Source organism: Herpailurus yagouaroundi, unplaced genomic scaffold (assembly GCF_014898765.1).
Source record: "Herpailurus yagouaroundi ecotype Mexico unplaced genomic scaffold, PumYag 28, whole genome shotgun sequence".
NCBI classification, from domain to species: Eukaryota; Metazoa; Chordata; class Mammalia; order Carnivora; family Felidae; genus Herpailurus; species Herpailurus yagouaroundi.
Genome location: NW_024412376.1, coordinates 8,485,605 through 8,507,675, shown reverse-complemented (window position 1 = coordinate 8,507,675; position 22,071 = coordinate 8,485,605). Strand labels below are relative to the sequence as shown.

The window sequence follows — 22,071 nt, the reverse complement described above, 5'->3', positions numbered from 1 at the left end:
CTGAGGGGCAATTCTGGAAAGTCATTGTCATCAGAAGTGACACCCATAAGTTCCCTGTTGTAGTAACTGCCTGACTTTCCCTAATTAACATGATGGGACAAGGGTGGGAGGGATTCATGAGGAACCAAGAATTGAAGTAATGTGCATCGTAAATCCGCCCTCTGAAGAGTAATTTCTGAGCAGGAGCTTTGAAACGTGAACAAAAAGAAAAATACAATAAGGAAATTAAAAACTAAAGAGAGTAAAAACTGGAGGTGTGATATGTTTTATGCTCTTTGGGTTTTCCTGTGGGTTTGATCATTGGAAGCGTTTGAGAAACACAAGAGCTGGTGGTGATGTGTCTGTGGGTTCTACTGCCTAAAGGAACCTTCAGCACCAAGAGGAGAAGAGAATAGAATTCCCACTTGTCATCTTCAGGGTCTGCCTGACATATTCAATCACAGTGGTGTTGCCAATGCAAAGCAGGCCTTGTGTTTATCTAATTATCTGCCAGAGCTGATACAAAGCAGATTGGCCAGGCCCTGGGATTTCCTGCAGCCTTGGATAGCATTCAGAGAGCATAACACTGGTCCTTAATTATTTCTAGTTATGAGGGAAAGGGAAAGCAGGAATTAATGAAACACATTGGTAATCAATAATGGCAATTTCTTTTCTACCAATCAGTAAATAATCAAGCAAATAACTTTTAATTTAATTTTTCCTGTTTTTTTCTTGCTGTGATTCTCTGGTTGCTGTGCCACTTATTCATGAGCTAATCATTTAAATATGATTTATATGTTAGGGACCCAAAACTGACACTGATTAAAAAGTATGAAATAAATCAAATGAACAGTTCTGAAGTAATACATTTGAAAACAAAATCCACATTGTATATAGTTTTAAGGAACCCCTAGCACAGTGAGCTCTATGAATTCATGACCCTGAGATCAAGTCTCATGCTCTACCAACTAAGCCAGCCAGGCACCTCCTCCCCAACATCGTATTGTAGTGACTATAAGTAAGATAAACTATCCAGAGAGGTGAGACATTCCTGTGAACCAAGTCAGGACCAAAAAGTTCATGAAGGAGTCAGAAAGTTGTATATGCCTTGGAAACAGGATATCTTTATATAGGAGGGAGAAGGGCATCCCATGGAAGGCAATATGGTGGGCAACGGCACTGAGGTGAGCCTGAAGAATTCAGGGATCAATCAAACTAGAGCTTGGATTTGTGTTGAGGTGCTACAGAAACTAAGTCATTTTTGAAATGATGGGACCAGTTCCTAGAAGACTGGAAAGGCAGGCAGAGCAGTTGGCTGTGACTTGCAGGCAATGTGGAATCATCGTAGACCCTCCTGTGTGCCGATGCTAGAGAATGATTTCAATGAATAAAAGAATAGAGAATGGGCAAGAAAGAAGACTGACTATTCTACCGACTTCAGAATCCGCTCTTAAATACTTTAAGATTACAAAGAATATGGAGAGTCAAAACAATCAACACATATCTTTTTTCTTGGGCAGGGGAGGATGATGAAAAGGATTTCAAAGCATAGGACCTATGAAGGAAATAGTAATAAAAATGGTCTTTGGAGATGAAAACATGGGACATGACTGGTTTAGTGAAATTAAAGAATGGTAATAATCACTAACTATAGTGACATATGTAAATTACTGCCTTGGAGGAGACTTGCTGTCTGGGCTCATTGTCCTGGTGGGTATTTAGTCATACTGAGTGGGCTCTCTGCCTGAATTAAAAAAAAAAAAAAAAAAAAATAGGGACATAGACTCTGGTATCAAACATACCTGTGTAGTCTTTAAAAGGCATGGGAGCGGATTTCAGATAATCACCCACAGGTTTTGAGGAACAGTCTCTTGCCCAGTCTGTGAGTTGGAGTTGAAACCATCTGTCCTCATGTCCAATGTCTCCTCAGGCCTGCTCTCTTTACAACCCTAGGGTATGGGCTAGGCTATACTAGCTGGCCACACTTGTTTCCTAGCAGAGAAAGGATAAGGGTGGGTGTGGGTGGGAAGGGAGGGGTACAGCTATAAATAGCTTCTAAGAACAATGGATACCATGGAAATGCTTTGGGAGCATCTCCTATAACAAAGGAAGCAAGAGAAGTAGAGATGAGAAAGAAATGAATCATTTCCAAAAATGAAAATATAGATTGTCCTTTTTCACTTTTTCTTGTATATAAATATGTATACTTCTATAAACACACACACACGGCACAAAGGCAGATTGCAAAACAATATATAAAAGACTACTCCATGTCTTTATAGTAAAAGTGATCAATTAGTATTGATCTTCCATAGTTTCCTGCAAATATATATGTATATACATATGCATGCATAAATCTTAAGGGGGAAAAAGCCTGCACTTTGTATATATAACTTAATATTAATGATAGTTATCTCTTGGTGTGGAATTATGGGTTGGGTTTTTGTGTGTGTGTGTGTATACACACACACACACACACACATTTATTATTTATTTGGATACACTGTATAGCGACTGTGTAAATATTAAAAAAGGATTTTTAAAGAAAACATGACAATTTAAGATATACTTCTGCATTTTTCACTTGCAAATACACACAATCATTATAAGACTGAATTATAATGACATCAATTTCCATTTACCCAGAAGGTACCTCTCAGTGCATAAGTTAGACCCTAGGCAAATTAGTGATTCTCCCAAACTACAACTCAGCTGCCACTCGCTCAAAATTATATTTCTCTGCCTGCAAGATACAGAAGGGATACTTCTGGGTCCATGTGTATACTACAGCTACCCCAGAGCTTCTCAGGGAGGCAATGACTAACAGAAGTTGGGTACATACAGCCCCAGATTTGTGGCCAGGAAGTGGTGTGCACTCGGTAATCACAAAAACACAGATCCCAGTTAGTCATAAGGTCTTGGACTGGGGCCCAGGTATGGGTATTTGTTTAAAAAGCTCCCCAGGTGATTCTAATGTGCAGCCAACATCAAGAACCATGGCCCTAATGGATTAATTTACTAAGGGGTTATTTGAATATAGCCTTCGAGAGAGGTAAAACAAAAGCAGACAGGATGTGGTTGACCAGGGCCAAGGGGATGCATGGCCCTAGGCCTTGTGAAAATATGATTTTGCAGACAGAATAAAAGAACATGGAGTGTGGGGTGGGCAGTTCTTTCAAAAGGTAGTGAATGGTGAATGGGTAGCCCTCTCCCTCAAATTCACGGTAGAATAATCTCTGATCAGATATTTCAAACTGGGGAAAATGTTTAATGGTAGCAACTTGTTGTCAGGATACTGGTATCTCACAAAATCCGGCAGAACCCAATTTTGATGCTGATGCCAGGGTACTGAAGTTCTCTTGGCACCAGAGGCTTCCAGACTTTTCCATTAGAGAATACACACTGACCCACTAGACCTCAGCATAACAAATCCCACAGTAGAGCAGTGGCCCTTTGAATCATTTTACTCTGCTTTGGGAACTCATTCCACATGGATTTCTGTGGAACTTCTTCGGTTGTTTTCTGTAGATTTATAGTGGGCCAAAGCTAGGGACCCCGCAGGGATCAATCTTCTGGTCACTGCCTTTCTTTTTTCCTACCAGGAAACTGATAGGTTTCATAAAGCAGAGACTAAGGAGTTGGACACAAGTTTCTTAACTCCCTTCAAGTACTCCTGAAATTCACTACTATTTCTGATTTGGAGATATGACTTGCCTCCCTGTACTGGCATAAAGGGTCATGTTTTTACTCTGAACCAGTGATAATGTTGATTTTATTCATAGTGTGTTGAAATTATATTATTTATTGATATGGATCATGTGCTAACCCTAAGCTATTGGCTGGGTATTTATCATGTTTAATCTCAGTAGCAATATTCAAGGATGGTATTATTCCCATCGTACTGTGGCGGACACTGTGGCGTACTGTGGTGGTCACACAGAGGGAATGAAGACCATTCAGGATTGAAATCCTGTTCTAATGCTGAGTGTCTACACTAATTCCACTATGCCATTGCCAATAATGACACCAGACCTGAGTCACAGGGGGAAATGCCCCACCTCTCCTGCCTTATGAGCCCTTGTGGCCTGAGTGTTTCTCATTACCCTAGTTAGCCCTGGCTTTTCTCTTTTCTTTGATACTTTTAGATAGAGCAAGCTGGGGAAGAGCAGAGAGGGAGAGAGAGAGAATCCCAAGCAGGCGCCACGCTGTGAGCACAAAGCCCCATGCAGGGCTCAAACTCATGAACTATGAGATCATGACCTGAGCTGAAACCAGGAGTTGGAGGCTTAACTGACTGAGCCACCCAGGCGCCCAGCCCTGGCTTTTTAGCCCCATTCGCTCCTTGTTCCTTTAGAGCTGTACCTGGAAGAACTCTCACTCCAGTTTTTTTAATAGCCTGGCTGTTATTTAATTTATTTTCTGAGAAGTGGTTCTGTATCTCACCTGTTTTTAATGGAGTTTCATTTTGCTACCCAGCATAATCTTTGTTCCTGTGGTTTAGAAGGAAGAAAATGCTGTTAAACTCAGCCAGAGTCCTAAACAGATGTTCCGCATGTCCCTGTGTGTTGTGTTAGCAATGCATCACTTCCAGACGTCTCGGCCTGGCCTGCCGGCGTCCTGCACCCATGCCAAATGCTTTCAGATAGCCTGCAATAAGCAAAACCCAAAGTCAGGTTAAAACCACCAAAGTCACTGGATGCTACTCCTTGAGTGCATTAGCATCTGGACTTGGGGAGGCGCCAACCTGCTCTCAGAAAAAGTAGCAGCACTGAATCTGTGCAGAAAGGGGGGTGCAGGCGTTGTCTGTTTTAAGACACCTGACTGTAAAAATCTGAATGCGATCGTGCCCACTTGAGCAAATAATTATCGTTTATGAAGATTTTTCATTTAAAGAGAGATTTGCCAGAAATCATCCTTTGCCAGTTAACTTTCTCCTTATAATGAGAAAAAAACAAAAATGGCGGTCCATTTGCAAGAGTGTGACCTACAACTTTGAAAAGCTACTTCCATAACAAATCAGACGGCAGGACACAAAAGGGCTGGGTTCAGTAAAGCACACCACAAAGGTTTTCTGTCAAAATTGGTATTAAGTGCAGGAGTGGGTTAGGGGGACACATATCTGGTAGAGGATTCAGAATATAGCTGGGTCTGTCTGCTTGGAAGGGGCTATGGTTTAGTCAGTATTTATGAAGTTCTCCAGTATATACCAGGCTGTATTTGATTCCGTGAAAAACATAATCCAAATTGACAGTGTTCCGCCCCCACCCCCACTTGGCTCGCCTTCAGGCCGGTGGAGGTAAGGGACCCTGCAAGGTGACCTCTCAGGGTCCCCTACCGTAGTGTGATTCTGTGAATGATGAGCAGCAGCCTCGAAGCTTGTCATCTGATCATGTTCCATCTAAGTCGGAAGTGGGGGACTGATTAAAGGGAGGTCACCCCATGCAAATCTTCTAGAATCTTGCATTGGTGACCAAAGCACAGTCTTCTCAGGTTTCTGTGTCATGGTGGCATTGTGTTGGCCTGGGACAGCCAGGAAATGGGGACTGGGAAGAAGAAAGACTATAGTCGAAGGCGAAGTTAGCCACAGGCACCAAGCCCCAGAGTGATTTACAAGGTTATTCAGTGATGGCAGACAGGACAGGAGAGAGTGGCTGGAGGGCAGTGGGGAGAAAGGATAAAAAGATCTCACCTGAGGGGCACCTGGATGGCTCAGTCAGTTGAGCATCTGGCTTCAGCTCAGGTCATGATCTCACGGTTTGTGAGTTCGAGCCCCGCATCAGGCTCTGTGCTGAGCCTGGAACCTGTTTCAGAATCTGTGTCTCCCTTTCTCTCTGCTCCTCCCCTGCTCGTGCTCTGTTTCTTTCTCTCTCTCTCAAAAATAAACAAACATTAAAAAAAATTAAAAAAAAAAATCTCACCTGAGCCTGAAATGTTTTTTTCTCTGTCCACTTCCTGTGCTTGCTGCTGTGATTACAGAATGACACTGTAATGAAGAGAGATCGTACAAATAGTAACATAACAGAGCAAGGAAGGAAAACTATTTATTAAAAGCCTCCAACAAGCTCATAATATTGCACCCATACTCCACAAGAATGGACAAATGGCGTGGTTCAGACCTTTTTATCCAGGCTATGATAACTGCTAAGCCAACGTAGGATCCCTTTAAATGTGTATTCACCAGCTCACTTTTCAATCATCACATACAGTGAAATAGCATCCCTTCCTTACCTGAGCAGTGTTCTGGCTATAGAGAAACAAGGGGACATGTTGCCAGCTCAGTGCTCTCATCATGCTGATAAGAATCTAGCAAATGCAACAGAGAGAAACTCTAGTAAGCCTGAGGGGAAATTAAAAAAAAAAAAAAAGAGAGAGAGAGAATGAAGCAATCACCCTAGAAAAATATTGCAAAGGAGAAAAATAAGAAATTAGAAAGGAAAGGAAAAATATGGACAACATAATCCATATGGTCTGCAAAAAACAGAGAAAATGTTTCTTGTATAGAGGTGGACATAAAGTGATATAGGAAATCTATCTGCTCCATGTAAATTTATTAAATGAAACTCTCTTTTTCTCTTTCTTTTAGATAAAAAACCTCTTCATGAAATAAAACCCCAAAGTAAGTTATTTTTCCTCTTGTGAATATAATTTATTCTCATATTTGCTGCCTTACTGTTGTATTTGTTTAGGAGCCAAAGAGAATGGGAGGTTGTAGGAAAAGACCCAGGGTTTTCAGGGCACCTCCTCCTTGGGTTTGGGTCACAGATCAGAGGTTGAAATCGAAAGGACATATACACACCCCTCCCTCAGAGTAGGAGTAAATCTCCCCTGTGATGCTGCCTGCCTCAAAGTCCATTTCTCTGCAAATGCCGTCTAGGATTCTTATTGCTGAGCAGATTGGTAGCATTAAAGTTAATAAATATTTGCCAGTACAAGCTTTCATGAGAGCAGCCTTGGGCAAGAGCCGAGACTGACTCCGAGCCTCTGCACCTAGGAGGAGACGGGGGCGCCTAACACGCAACCGAGAAATCCATGGCAACTTGGTAGGTTAGAAACCAGGATTCTACAGTGAAATCAGCAGAAACTGAAAATGTTGGTGGCCGTGCCAGTTTGAGCTCCCCACACGCAGGCTTGGTTCCTGGGAAGGCCCGCCTTTGCATTATCTCTATCTTACACATCCAGTAGATTTGGGCATAACAGCACAGTGAGAATGGTTAGCATCTCGGCATTTGACCCTAAGGTTTTCAGTCATGGCTGAACTTTAGAGCCACCCGGAGGCCTTTTAAAAACCCCAGTTCTCAGGCTGTACCCCCAGACCAATGAATCAGAATTGGGGTGGGTTAGAATCCCTATATTTTTGTTTAGGATTTTAAAACTTTAATGCATAGTTCAATATGTAGGATTTTTTTTTTCTTTTTCTTTTTCCTTGAAGTATATATGATTATGTTCGTTTGGGGGTATACAACATAGTAATTCAACTTTTATGTACATTAGGAAATGATCACCATGATTAAATCTAGTTACCATCTATCACCATACATAGTTATGACAATATTATTGATGATATTCTTTATGCTGTACTTTATATCCTGTGACTTATTTATTTTATAACTGGAAGTTTGTGCCTCTTAATCCACTTCACCTATTTTGCCCATTCCCCATCCCTCTGGCAACCACCAGCTTGTTCTCTGTATTTATAAGTCTGTTTCTGTTTTATCTGTTCATTTGTTTTGTTTTTTTAGATTCCATGTATAAGGGTAGGAATGCTTATTTTTAAAAGATCCTCAGACTCCAATGTGCAGCTTGGGTTGAGAGTAACTATCTTAGAAAAATATTTCTCAAAAAGCAGATCAGCAACCGTGTGCATCGGAATCTTGGGGTTTGGTGGGAGCTTTTAAATATACCCCATCTCAGAATAGGACAAATGAATTCGAATCCTCGGCATACGGGGTGGGGCGGGGGGGGGGGGGCGGGGCAGGGATGTGCCTGAGAATCTACATTTTCATATATTCCCCAAATGATTCTGAAGCTCTCAGAAGTATGTACAGCATCCTAGGGAAACCTCCAGAAAGAAGGGCCTCAGCGACACAGCTCTTAGCAATAGAAGAGTTACTGAGCTGCCTGGTTGGTTTATAAATAAGCTTGTAGAAGGTGTCCTGGCCGGTTATCTCCCATTTTCGTATAAAATGAATGACTTTTGATCTTTTAAATCCTAGGGTATTATAATTCAGATAGCTTGGGAGAGCTAATAGCTTTTATTAGCTAACTTCTTGGAAGGAATTAAGGATTCCTTCTTGTGAGGTTAGATGGAAATAGGAGCTTTGGGACCGGGGTCAGGAGACATGAAGAAAGATCCAGGAAAGCCATTGTTCATACTTTGTTACGTTGCTTCAGGCAGGCTTGAGATACAACAATGCCGTTACCTGCAGAGTCTGAGAACTTTGCAGAACACCCAAAAACAAATATCCTTTTTTTTTTCCCCTGAGGTCCACTGCCCATAAAGTCATTATTGGTACTTAGCTAGTGGTCCGCTGACCTCTTGCATGCCTGATTTTGAATTCAGAGAGGTTGGAGGTGGGGAAACCTGGTTGTAGATGTATGTGTATGTGTGTACGTTGAGGGAGGGAGGAAGCAATCGGGTTGGTGAATATTTGGTGTGTGCCTCTGTCCAGATCTCAGGGTGAGAGCTGGAGTAAATAGACCCCCAGCTGCCTCCCAGTGACATAGCCAAGCCACCCACTGATCCTCATGTATGGCACCAGCAAGATCATGAGTACCCATGTCGTGGCCACCGTGAGAGTTACTTAGAAATGTGTTTTTTAAAAATTAATTTCATGCTTAGTTTGTGAGTCCTATGCCATTCTAATTTGGTTACATCTGTACTTCCAGCCATAAACCCCACACTAGCTATTTCTAGCCCTCAGGGACTCCTGAATTAGTTTTTGCTTGGGGTTCTCGCTCATGAACACCATGCTTAATTGCTGGATACTGCCACGGAATTGCTTAAACTGTTTTAATTTGTGATTTCCTAAAAATAAAACCTGAACAGAATCAATGTGATTGCAAAAGGCTCCCAGAGGAGTCCAGCCGGGGTTCTGTAAAATGCATGGTTAGGAGTGCGTTATACAAATTCAGGCTGCGGTTGTTCAGTGAAAGAGGGGCTTAGTTTAAGACTACATGAATCATCACTGATGCAAAATCAAAGTCAATTATGAAGATAATTGAGAAACAACCTGTTCCTGTATATAGCTGTGCACATGATTCTCCACAAGGCCTGGTGGATAGAAAACATCACCCAGAGCCTCGCACGTAGTCCTCCGTGAACGGGTGGGCCAAGGAGCGAGCTTTGAGTTGCAGGAAGGTGTAAGGAGAAAGTGAAGTCTTAGGATAACTGCTCGCAAGTCATAATGACAAACTGGGGGAAATATGTGCGCCGCATAGCTCATGAAAGCACTTATTGTAAATGAGATAATTTAATCAATTATGTTTCCTAATGTACTAAACCGAATGTTTCATTTTCTGCTTCTGCACATCTTAAATTATCTTCAGGTGCTTTATGAGATTTAATCATAGTTAATAGAAACTTCATTACCATCAAATGTGCTTTCAATAAATGTTGTGTAACAATGTCAGGAGGTGCAGTAAAATATAGTAGGTTCTGAATGGCAAACACGCACCCCCAGAGTCAGACTGAAAAACGGTTGCGTTCAGACAATGGGGCTCCTTGGAGGCTTGGGGCCGCGGCTTTCCGAGAGGCAGTGGCTTCCTGAGGAGTGACTCATTCAGCACGTTCACCTTAGGGATGAAAAGGATTTCTCTGTCCCCAAAAGAAGTAACCCAGGACCACACACACAGCCTTCTCTTCATCTCCTTCCCGTATAGTTGTTTTGCACCGGGTGCCGATGCACGCACGCTAAGCACAAACCCAGCGAACACTTGCAGAGTCAGCCATTTCCAGGACGGCTCCAGATGAGTGTCTCCCAATTACTTGAATCTTAACTGTTTCAGAATTGAATCTCTCCTTCTCCGCCCCTGTCCTTAATCCTGTCCTGCTTCCCATCTTCTCTAGTTCGCTCAGTACCTCACCATCTCTTCACTTTGTCCACGTGCGAAACTTGGGCGCCCTCCGAGAGCCCTCTTCTTCCTTTCTCCTACTCGTTACTCATTACGTCCTTACAGTCTGTTATTCCATCCAAACGGAGTTCATGTTCATCACCAACTCTCCGTTTTCACACTGCCCCTCTCTGTCCCTCCATTCACTCAACAGCTGTTGACTGAGCGCTTACCATGCTGTAGGAAGCAGTTGTAGAGAAGCGGCCCTGAGAGGGACAGGTACAGATACTGCTTCCACAGAGCATACAGTTTGAGTAGAGATGGATGGATGTAGGCAAACCAGAAAACATATAGTGCTAATGGTCAGTGTTGTGAAGAGAAATAAAGCAGGGTGAGACACTCCAGCGGGGCTGAAGGGAACGTTGCTTTTTTGGTAGAAGGTGTTCAGAGCAGATCTCTGTATTAAAATTGCATTTAAGAAGAGACCTCGGGGGGCACCTGGGTGGCTGGGTCGGTTGAGCATCTGACTCTTGGTTTCAGCTCAGGCCATGATCTCACCGTTTGTGAGATCAAACCCCACGTCCGGCTTCTCCCTGACAGCCAGAGCCTTCTTGGGATTCTCACTCTCCCTCTCTCTCTCTGCTCCTCCCCTGCTCGTGCGCGCTCTCCCTTAAAATAAATAAACTTAAAAAAAAAAAAAAAAAAAAAAAGGAGACCTAAAAAAAAAACCAAAAAACAGAAAAGACAAACAAACATTCTGGATGTCTGGGGAGAGAGCGTTCCAGACAAAGGGAACACCAGATGAAAAGGCTGTGAGATGTGAACGTGCTTGGAATGTCTGAGGAACAGCAGGCAGGACACCTGGAGCAGAGTGGCAGAGGGAAAGGTCCTAATAGTTAAGACCAGAGAAGTGGGATGAGAGAGGAAACTGCCACACGGATTATAGGCCGTTGTCATGACTCTGACCTTTACTCTGAACCCCTCTGAGGATTTTTTGTCATAGTGACATGACTTAGTATTTTCAAGGATAAACTCTACCTGCTGTGTTGAGTATAAATATATAGGGGATCAGAGCGGAAGCAAGACCTGTTACAGTGATGCATTGTAACAGTAATCAGTAAGAGTAATCTAGGCTATTACAATACCTAGGCTCTTCCAGTAGCAAAGTCCAAGATGATTGTGGCTTGGGGTAGACCCAGGGCATTAGATATTGTAAAAATGGGTCATCTTGGCATATCTATTGAAGGCAGAAAAGATTTGTTGATGGGTTGGATATTGAGCATGAGAGAAAGAAAGGTATCAGGCATGATTTCCAAAGTTTGGCTTTGCAGCTAGAAAGATGGTGTTGCCATTGCTGATCCAGAGAGAATGTGGTATAGCAAATCTACACGGGGGATCAGGAGTTCAGCGTTCCTGACACTAACTTTGAGATACCTATTAAACATCTAAATGGAGAGGTTGAGCAGGCAGTGGAATTATAGGAGTCTGGAGGTCAGAGTCCTGGCTGGTGACATAAATCTGGGGCTTGTCAGTGTCCAGATGATATTTAAAGCCGTTAGGTTGAAAAAGATCCCCGGATAATGAGCGTGCATGGAGAAGGGACGATAGCGGACGACTGAGCCCTGAAGGGCATCAACATTTGGATGCAGAGGAGGTCAGAAGTCACTGCAGAGAAGACAGAAAAGTTACAGCCAGCATAGTAAGAGAAAAACTAAAAGAAAATGGTGTCCCAGAAGAAAATTTAAAAAGTTGAGGCCGTCTGCATTCCTAATTAGGATTTCTGCAGTTGCCTCCCTGTTTCTAGTCTTGTCCTACACCAATTTATCTGATCTTTCTAAACACGGATTCTAGTCATACCACCTGCAATATTTAAAGCTCTTCAATTGCTTGGGGGCACCTGGGTGGCTCAATCGGTTAAGCATCCGACTCTTGACTTCAGCTTAGGTCATGATCTCACGGTTTGTGAGTTCCAGCCCTCGTAAGGCTCTCCACTGACCGTGCAGAGCCTGCTTGGGATTTTGTCTCCCTCACTCTCTGTCCCTCTTCTGCTTGCTCTCTCTCAAACTAAATTAAAAAAAAAAAATAAACTTAAAAAAAAAAAAACAACTCTTCATTTGCTCACCAGTATTTATAAAATAAAGTCCAAGGTACTGAATATGTATATGATCTGGTCTCAACTTTCTTTTCTTAATCCTATCAGCTTCTCTCAGTCAGTTTAATCATTAGGTAAATTCCTGCCTGCCTGCTCTCCAGTTCCTGTCTTCTGCAGTCAAATAAAGCTTCTGAGCTTTCAGAATACCCTCTGCCCATTTTGGCATATAGTGCCTATTACTTATACATTCTCTTACTTCTCCCTGAAAACTCTTTTTCTCCACCGAATCCTTGTTAGACGCATTCTTCTTTCCAATTTCAGCTTGCGTTTTACTTCCTCTGCAAGGCCTTCCCCCCACCAAGGCTGCATTGGTGACTCCTGAAATGTACCCAGGATCAAAGTATTTCCCTAATTCTGTGCTATATTTTCATTGCCCTTGTACTGGTCTGGATTCCCTTTCTTATAGACACCATCTCTGCCTGTAGGCAGACAGTATAGAGTCTTACTTACTCTTCCATCTGTAGCATTAACCACTGGCCAAGTATTAGATGCTCAAAAACCACTTGAGTTAATGCCTTACATCCACCTGAAAACTCCTCACCGGGCCTTTTACTGTTCAGGTGAAAATAAAGTCTTTGCTTCTAAATATTTATTTTTACTCATTCATATGCTGGCTGTTTATTATGCAGTTCTATATAAATAGTCTTGTCCCAGTGAAATGTGAGGGAAAAAAATTAATGTTTCTTCTCCACGACTCCAATACAAGTTAGAAGATGATAAATGACTTGAGAAAAGGGGAAGAAAGGAAACAATCTTTAATAAGCCTTTGTTCTGTACCAGATAGGAAGTTAAAGCCTGAAAGGTGTTACTTCCCAGAATCCTGTCCATCAAAGAATGGCCCAAATGTGTCCTTAAAGTCTAAAAACTAAGTATGTGCTTCTCACCAACACCCATCCCATTCTGCATCTTTTCCAAAAATACACTGGTTTCATCCACAGTGGAATCATGTGGAATCTACATCCTTTGTGATCTTCACAAAGGTTAGGGAATACCTCAGAAGACGTGTGGCCCACACTGCGTTTGGACATTCTTCTTTCAGGCTGTGAGGACTTGAATAGTGTCTTGATCCCATTGGACTGTTTGCGACTTTGGGACATACCTTTACATCCTCAACAGACTTCTAGGCTCTTCTAAACTAATGTTAGGCTACTGGCATCAATGCTCATCTTCTAGCAATGCTTTAAACATTTTTTTTTTTCCTAATCATTTTGCTTCATCTCCTGATTATTTTCTTGCATAAATAGAACACTTTTTGCAAACTGTATGACTTACTTTGTCCTTCAGGTCACCCCCTACTGTGATCAATCCAACCCATCTTTATAGGCAACATTTGTCATTTTCTTAGCATCTCCAATGTCCTTATTATCCAATTTTCATCCTATCATAAGTGTGTGCCTTTTCTTACTACCGTGTTCAATGACATTGTTGACTCTGCCCTTAATGCAACAGGATTTTGTTCATCATGTACCTCAGAACTGTGCAGAGACAGGAAAGTAGCTGGTTGACCAATGTGTTCTTCAGCATCAGAATAACCTGGGTCCCTTGTTAAAATGTGAATTCACAGGCTCCGTCTCTCCACCTGTGTGTATTTTCAAAGTTGATAGAGTTTTTGGCTTCAGTTTTTAGGATAGGAAATTAAATAAGGTTAAGTCATTTTCTCAAAAGCTGGAGTTCAAATCCTATTTTTTTCTTTACTCTAACCCCCACCTTAACCCAGTCTTCCTATCTGATGGGAAAAAGCACAGATATTTTGTGGCCAAATGTAGAGTTACCAGACAAAACAGAGGACCCCTAGTTAAATTTGATTTCAGATAAATAAATTTTTAGCATAAGCATATCTAGATACTGCATGGGAGATACAGTAAAATTATTCATTGATCTGAAATTCAAGTTTAACTGCGTCGTATCTTTATTTGCTAAATCTGGCAGCTTTGCTTAAAAGGAGAAATGTGCATATCAAGAAACGTTTTATAAAATAGGCTCCCTAATTGTCAATCTTGGAAGAATGGTTAAAATTGAAAGAGATATTGGAGGGGAGAGCCTTTCAATAGGAACAAAACCTCTGAACCAAAAAAAAAAAAAAAAAAAGAAAAAGAAAAAGAAAAAGAAAAACTTGCCTGAAGTACAAGGTCTACTTGAAAAAAGGAGTAATCAGACTTGGCCAGAGAGTAGGGTCCATATGGATGAGAAATGGGCAAAAGTTGTTGAAAACTGGGGTGATGTAGAGCACAAAGTGTCTTGAGCCATAAGATAAATCCCTTTTGGAGTGGAATCACTTCATACTAGAGAGTTGTCTAAAGATGTTAGAGTGGCAGTACCAGAACTGTGGTACTCTTCTTAAGAAGAGTAATCCAGTGGAAAATGGCTCTGAGTGACCAAAGACTGTGCACTAGGTAAGATGAGACTGTACACTGTGAGCGTCAAGTAGGGTGTCTCCTATGGAAGCGGAGATGCGAGAGGCACTGGAGATGTAATGAGTAAGGCATGTGAGTGGTTTGGGGAAGAATCAATGGGGACAGAATGAAAGACGACTCTCCATTCTCACTCATGGTGTCACATTACCTGAAAAAGGGAATTCAAGAGGAGAAAATATTTGAAGAGATAAGAATGACAAATCTGTAAGTCAGATGACCAATTTGAGATGTTAGCACAACATGCAAGTGGTTTCGTCCACTGACCAGGAAGGAGATATGGGATTAGGTCTGCGCACAGGAGTCGAGGCAAGACATCTCCAATGGAGAGTGTTAGGCATCAAGGAAATAGCACTGTGAACAATTATCCCATTATTTTGGCAAGGAGACAGGAAGAGGGCTAAGAACTGAGCTTTGAAGTCTGTTTATAGAACGTTGAGAGTGAAGGGTAGTTACTAAACAATAAGAAAGAAGGGAGGTGAATCCAGTTTAAGGGGCTTTTTTTTTCCTCTCTGGAAAGAGGGTTGGCTTGGCTTGGCTTGCCTACTGCTAGAGAGTAGTGGAAAGGAATAAGACAAAGAACATTACTATTGATGCAGTAGTTATAAACAACCGTCAAGAAGGAACAGTGATTTGGGGGAAAGGCAGACTTTAAAGGGTAAGAGAACAATCAAAGGACATAGAAATACTGGACTAATTAAATTATCTGCAGCCTGACAACAGGCCAGGCAAATGTAAAAAGAAATGAAGTCAGTCTATAGATTCTGATAGGAAGGACCTACAAAATATTGTATGTAGAAAACAAAACAAAGTACAGTAAAGGAAATATAATATGGAGACTTTAGGGTTAAATAAATAAATAAATAAATAAATAAATAAATAAATAAAGGATATTTACTCTTCTTTTTTTTCCCAAAAGGTCTCAAAGATATTGTCAAGAGTGATTACTTCTGAAGAAAGGGTAGTTGGAGAATGTGTTTTCTCCTTGAATACTGTCCCTTTTTTATACTTACTAAACATTTCCTCATCTTAAATATGTATTTCATTCTTTTTTTCTAAATGTTTGTTTATTTTTGAGAGAGAGAGAGTGCGAGCCGGGGAGGGGCAGATAGAGAGGGGGACACAGAATCCGAAGCATGCTCCAGGCTCTAAGCTGCCAACACAGGGCCTGACATGGGGCTCGAACTCATGAACTGCAAGATCATGACCTGAGCTGAAATAGGATGCTTAACCCACTGAGCCACCCAGGCGCCTTTCATTTATTCTTTTAACAGGGACAGCAGCCAACCAGTTAGGGCAATTATGTATTAAGAAAGCATGCATTAAGAAATGTTGAATGTTAAAAACCAATGCTTTGAGTTCTTTTAAAGAAAGAGCTAAGGGGCGCCTGGGTGGCTTGGTCGGTTAAGCGTTCGACTTCGGCTCAGGTCATGATCTCACGGTCCGTGAGTTCGAGCCCTGCGTCAGGCTCTGTGCTGGCAGCTCAGATCCTGGAGCCTGTTTCAGATTCTGTGTCTCCCTTTCTCTCTGCTCCTCCCCGTTCATGCTCTGTCTCTCTCTGTCTCGAAAATAAATAAACGTTAAAAAAAAAAATTAAAAAAAGAAAAAAAAAAAGAAAGAGCTAAGAACATGGGTGTAGAGAAGACCACATCTTTGAGAAGTTTATCTGAGAGGAAGTTGGGGGAAAGATTTGGGGAGATGTGATTAAGAAGACCAGACTGTGTTTGGAGGCAGAGGGCAAGGCTCAGGTGCAGAGGAAAAGTTTGAAGATGTAAGACCAAAAGGGAATAATGAATGAGGCCAAGTCTCTGTGGAGGCAGGAGGGGACGGGATCATAGCTGACTTGATACAGAAGAGCAGCTCTTCCGGGAACAGAGAAAAAGGAGGAAACACTTGTGAAGGAGCAGAGAAATCCTGAGTGGTAGGAAAGTGAGCTCACATAGGACAGCCTCCCTTTTTTCAGCTAGAAAGAAGGGCAGGTGAGAAGGAGGGCTGCCGTTGAACTAGAACAGCGCCTGGCACGTAGTAAGCACTATTCAAAAATTTGCTACTTTTGTCCTTCATTACAACAGTAAATCAACAATCACAGTAACAATAATGAGGTTTTTGATAGGAGATTAGAAAAGCTGAGGTGTTGATGGGTTACGGGGTTGTAAGACCCCAAGCACTGCAAATATAGTTGGAATTGTTCACCATGGTTGGCCACGGCTGACCATCCAAAAGCTATTTTTTGATGTGGTATTAAAAAAAAAGTTGCTTCTCAATGACTGCAAGTATAAACAGTATCTTCTATTATATTGTATTTCAACATCTAATTAAATATTTTGGCACGTGAGTCTGTATCCACAACACCGCCTGTGCAAGGGGCCAGGGGCAGGTCCTGAGATGGCCGGGTACTGGCTGTCTATGGGAGTTCAGCACAGCAACAGCTTCTTTAGCCTTCCATTTGTTTTGTCTCTCCTAGGCCTCTGTGTGAATTTTGATTGTGTGGATTCCTTAGCAATTCACTCTCTCTAGTATATGTCCATTCAAGTTATTGGTTTTTCTCCTGAAGGGGTAGCAATGGCCGTTCTGCAGTATTTAATAGGAGATAGAATATTCTGTGTTAGAAAGGCATTTGCTATGCTCCTTTGTTAATTTTCTGTAGCTATCTGATCCTATAAGATAGATTTCAATGTGATAATATAGTTAATCTCATAACATGAGACTTGAGTTATATTCCCATAATTACTGGCAAGAATCGGTCTTTCTGAGGGGAATCATGTGAAGAGAGAAAGGCAAACCATGTAAACAGCCCTTGTATTTAGTCCTTTGGGGACATCAGTTCCTCGCAACAACTAGGTGTGATGACAATTCATAAAGACATCGAACTTATTGATCCCTGTCCCTTGCACTACGAAATTCAAAGGGGCTGTGAAAGGCTATTTAGACCATCTCACCAGCTTTGACCAAAAATAAATAAAATGACTGCAGACTATTGTAAAATTATGCTGCTTCTTCTCTTTTGTTTTTTTTTTTTTTTTTTTTTTTTTTAGAGGGAGACTTTCTGAAAGGAAGTGTCACAATCTCCCTCAGAACTACAAGCTTTTTTTTTTTTTTTTTAACAACCCTCATTGTAGAAAAGGTCATTTTAATATCTAACCAGAGTCCCAATGGCTGTCATAAAAGGCCACATCCTCCTTTTCAGTCCTTGTTAGAGATGGCAAAGGGTTGGTTACTAGCGTCATCGTAAAGGAAGAGTCATTGAGTTCCTACCATAGACCTGCTCTCCTCTTGTGACAACCCTCTCCGCATTAAAGATCACCTCCAGTCACTTTACAGCTCTGCCTTCTCTGGGCCAAGGGAACCCATAAACATTTCCTCTCCGGGGTCCTAATTTCCACAGAGCTCTATTAATCTGTGCAGACTGTCTCTGCAGATATCCTACACTCCTTTCCAGCAATGAACGTATTCCTCAGTAGTTCGTTAGTAATTTGGAATACAAGAAATTTCTCCGTCAGCTCTAGCTGGAGATTTTATGCAACAGTTTTTTGTTTGTTTGTTTGTTTGTTTGTTTTGTACCTCACCTTGCGTTCTTCCATGCTTACCTAGAGCTTTTGTGACTCTCGGTTCAAGGAAAATAGGGATGAAAACACAGGAAAGACATCAATAACACATTGATCTGTAAAGCTTCGTCTGTGAAACAAAGACCTGTGCCCACAGAAAGCAGAATAGCATTATCAGTCGTGGGGTTATCAGTGCTTTTGTTCAAATTAACTTGGAGCAAACAAACCAGCAACACATGTGTGTATGGCAGCCAGCGGACAGGTATAAACATATATGTGTGTTAACATAAAGCGAGTCCTTGTAGCAAGAACTCTGTAATCAACCTCAGACTGTGATTTCTTTAATACTTGTCTCCCCACAGTTGGAGACCAGGCGAGCGATCATAAATAGGTGCAATGGTGTGCGGATTTCTGTGGGAAATTATGGAGATATTACTGCTTTTGAAGTGTTTAGAGCAGTTAGGGAGAATGCATTGGCGCTCAGATAATTAAACAATAAAAAGAATGATCCAAACTGAGTTCTAGGAACCCTAAGTGATCTGGGAGTTTAGAAGATCGTGGTTGGGAGGGTTGGCTGGATTGGCAAGGACAGGGGTTTGGTTTTGTTTTGTTTACTTTTTTTTTTTTTTTTAAGTTTGTTTATTTTGAGAGAGAGAGAGCACAAGTGGAGGAGGAACAGAGAAAGAGGGAGAGAGAATCCCGAGCAGGCTCTGCACTGTCTTCCAGAGCCTGATGCGGGGCTCGAACTCATGAACCGTGAGATCATGACCTGAGCTGAAATCAAGAGTCAGATGCTTAACCGACTAAGCCACCCGGGCGCCCCTGGACAGGGTTACCTTCTTGAAGGTGGGGGACCTTGAGCTGGCACGCGACCAAGGGTTTATTTTACAATGACCTGTCATACAGGGCTATTCACTAACAGGCATCCATCTGGCAGGTAAATTACAGTTGAATTTGGGGTGTGAGGCAGTGCTGCAGAGTGGAGCATGAGCATTGAAATGGACACGGAGAAAGCCATCAGGGCCTGGGTAGTGCCTGCACCACGCGGTCATGTCCTTAGAACGACTCCCCTGGGAAGGACCAGTGGTGGCTTCTAACGTTTGGACAAGTGATCACTGTGTGCACGCGTGTATGCAGTGACTCTGCAGCGGCTCCCCCTAGGTGCCTGCATGCTCACGGACAGGCTTACACCCAGCGTCCTCCCTTCTCCCATGAAATTGTGGTGGCAAATATGGAACGAAATCTCAGATTCTTCTGGACCCAGTCCTGAACACACAAGAAAAGTGAATTGATTATGTTTATAAGCACTCAGGTATCCTTACAGGGAAAACCACTCCACTGTCCTGGAGGATGGATTAGAAAAGAGTGAGGCAGAGTGAGAAAAAGAAGGAAGGAGGTGAAGTAAAAACAGTAGATAGAAGAGCAAAAAAAAAAAAAAAAAAAAAGAAGAAGAAAGAAGCACTGTGGCCCAACTTTGGAAGGGTTTGAGCTGTTGGTAAGGATGTCTCTTGAGATGTATACATGTGGCTTCGAGTATTTGTGTCTCCCTGTCAGGATCTCACCACTTGTCTTTTACCACCGTTAGAACCGTTAGACAAGAAACAACTAAGAAGATGTTAATTCCTCCGTGCACCCTCATTTCCATTGCATGGTTGGCCCTCCACAAATGTTTGTGGAATAAATGAAATTATTAGATTCTGAAGGTTTTAATTCCCAGGACAGATTGTTCTTGTAAAGTAAACACCATTTTGCTTATCTTCCTGTAGGGAGTCGATTGACTTTTGTCTTTTAGATTAGACTGTCCCACCAAATGCCAGGGTGAGCCTTATAAGGACGCCGTGCTCTCCATACAGGTCTCTCCCCTTTCTCTCTCACCCCCTAGCTCCACAGTCCCCATACTCATTTTTTTTTAATTCTATAATTCAGTATTTCATTCTCTTAAGTCAAATAGATTCTGCAAATATTCCTGGGAAACGCACTGAACCATATCAAACACTTAAATCTCAGTCTGAAGGCCTATGTAGGGTCCTTTCCTAAAGACAGGGTTTGTGTCTGAGAGAAGGGAGATTCTGCGTGTGTGGGTAGCAGGAGGGTGGAAACCTAGAAAACAAGACAGAAATACAGAGGAACTCACCCAACTGGTTCCCGCTACTGTTTGGGCTCAGGATGTTCCTGTCTGGGGATGTCCATTTCCAGAAGTATTTTGCCCTGATCATCCCCCTGGCCTCGGCTCCTGCCTATTTTTAGTACCAGGAAGCGAAAGGGGTCTTTGGCTCTACTTTGCCAACTCAGCAGCTGCACTCAGTATGCCGCCAGGCTGTTTCTCTGTGTGTGCTCGGTTGCTGGGCAGGTGTGTTCTCCCCAGATACACCTTTTAAAATGATAGTGTCATCAGTCAGTAGTGCCCGAGGAACTGGTGGGAAGCAGGGGGGTGGGGAGGGGGAAGGCTAATTGGTTTCAATCCAAAGTTCTCTCCCTACTCCCGGTACCCTGGCTTGCTACCTCTGCGGTGTTGTGTTCTCTCTGCTCTGAGCACAGCGACTCCCTTCAGGGAACTGAATTGGGTAGAGGGAGGGAGGGAGGGAACATCAGTGAGAGCCCAGCTGCCCCTCCCTTTCCCTGTGGGACACAGGCAGACACTGGAACTTTGGGGCCCGTGCTAGTCACCACGCACATGGTTCTGGGTGGCCAGAGCCGACCACACAGATGCCTCCATCCCTGTCCCTCTCCCGTGGGGACCATCATGACATTGGAACTAAAACCTAAGTCACAGCCTGTTTCTCAACACCTCCTAGGCCGCTGTGGTTATTGAAAATGTCTTACAATCCTCTCACCTTTCAAATACCGTTCTTTTGGATGGTTTCGCTCCCTTGCGAATTATTTGTGTGTGTTTACTGCCCTATTGCTGAACCGGTTCTGCTTGGTTTCCTTGTTCACTCTTTAATTTGGTGGCGCCTTATTTTACAGTCCACTAACTTTGTTGGTTAGTAGTACTCGTGTTATAACATAAGTACTGTATTAGGCTGCAGTGAATGCATAGTAAGCACCATGCAATTACCAGGTGAATATATGATAGCTCTGTTTTAGCCTCTAAACCTAATACAGGGTGACAGAGCAAGTACCTCTGGACCTATTATGTGTACTCACCCCATAATCTGTAAGGGGATGGATAACATAGCTGGCACTTGCCACCTTCTCTTTCCACATACTTTGCAAGATTATGCCTCTTGTAGGGTCGCGTGGCCTTGGATCAATCTCATGCTGAACTGCAGTAGCCATGATGAAGGTCTTCAGGAACGAACCACACGCAAAGTACAACTAGCAGACGAGTTGGGAAACAGCTACAACCTATCTTGGGGGTTGGGAAGACACCCACATTCTCAATTCAAACTAACGCTTTTATTTTTGCTTTGCCTATGCATTCAATAGGATGGAGTAGGAGAGGTATGGGAGAAACAGCATGTGCCCTTTTAGAGACCAGTCCTCTTTCGCAAAAATGTATTAAGTCTAGCATTTAATGGTGCTGGAAAACATTGACCGTGGACATCGGAGCACCTAGGACCAAAATCTCCATATCTCACAACAGAAATTCTTTCATGATGATTGTAAATACGCTAACCTGATGTTGTCGATGTTCTCTTAAACTGAATGATTTGTGCCAAAGCTAAAATGCCTATTTGTGAGCTCTGGTCTTCTCTCTCTTGACTCCTAGACTGTGTCTGACCTTCTCACCCTAGCCCACTCTCTGTGAATGCATGTGCCCCACGTCATATATAAGCAGAACAGTTCACCCATATTTTGTCATTGTATGTGGATCTCATGTCCTCCCTCAAATAAAAATAAGATGCAAAAAAAAAAAAAATACTTTGCAGGTAAATATGACTTTCTAAACCAAGTAAATTAAGGAGTTGTCTGCTTTTACTTGAAAAATATT

At 42.4% G+C, this 22,071-nt stretch overlaps 1 protein-coding gene across 13 annotated transcripts in view; it reads left to right on the top strand.

Moving 5' to 3' along the window:
* The window catches only part of UNC5D (unc-5 netrin receptor D), a 577,007-nt gene that overhangs the window by 467,024 nt on the left and 87,912 nt on the right, over window positions 1-22,071 (top strand). For 7 of the 13 annotated variants that reach the window (XM_040461499.1, XM_040461563.1, XM_040461433.1 and 4 more), the window contains 2 exons: window positions 6,563-6,595; window positions 21,567-21,581. The exons of 2 other annotated variants lie outside the window; for them this stretch is intronic. In XM_040461499.1, the coding sequence (XP_040317433.1) occupies window positions 6,563-6,595; window positions 21,567-21,581 (48 nt within the window). The remainder of the gene's footprint in view (window positions 1-6,562; window positions 6,596-21,566; window positions 21,582-22,071) is intronic. 4 more of the 13 variants (XM_040461883.1, XM_040461359.1, XM_040461126.1 and 1 more) reach the window with 1 other exon arrangement.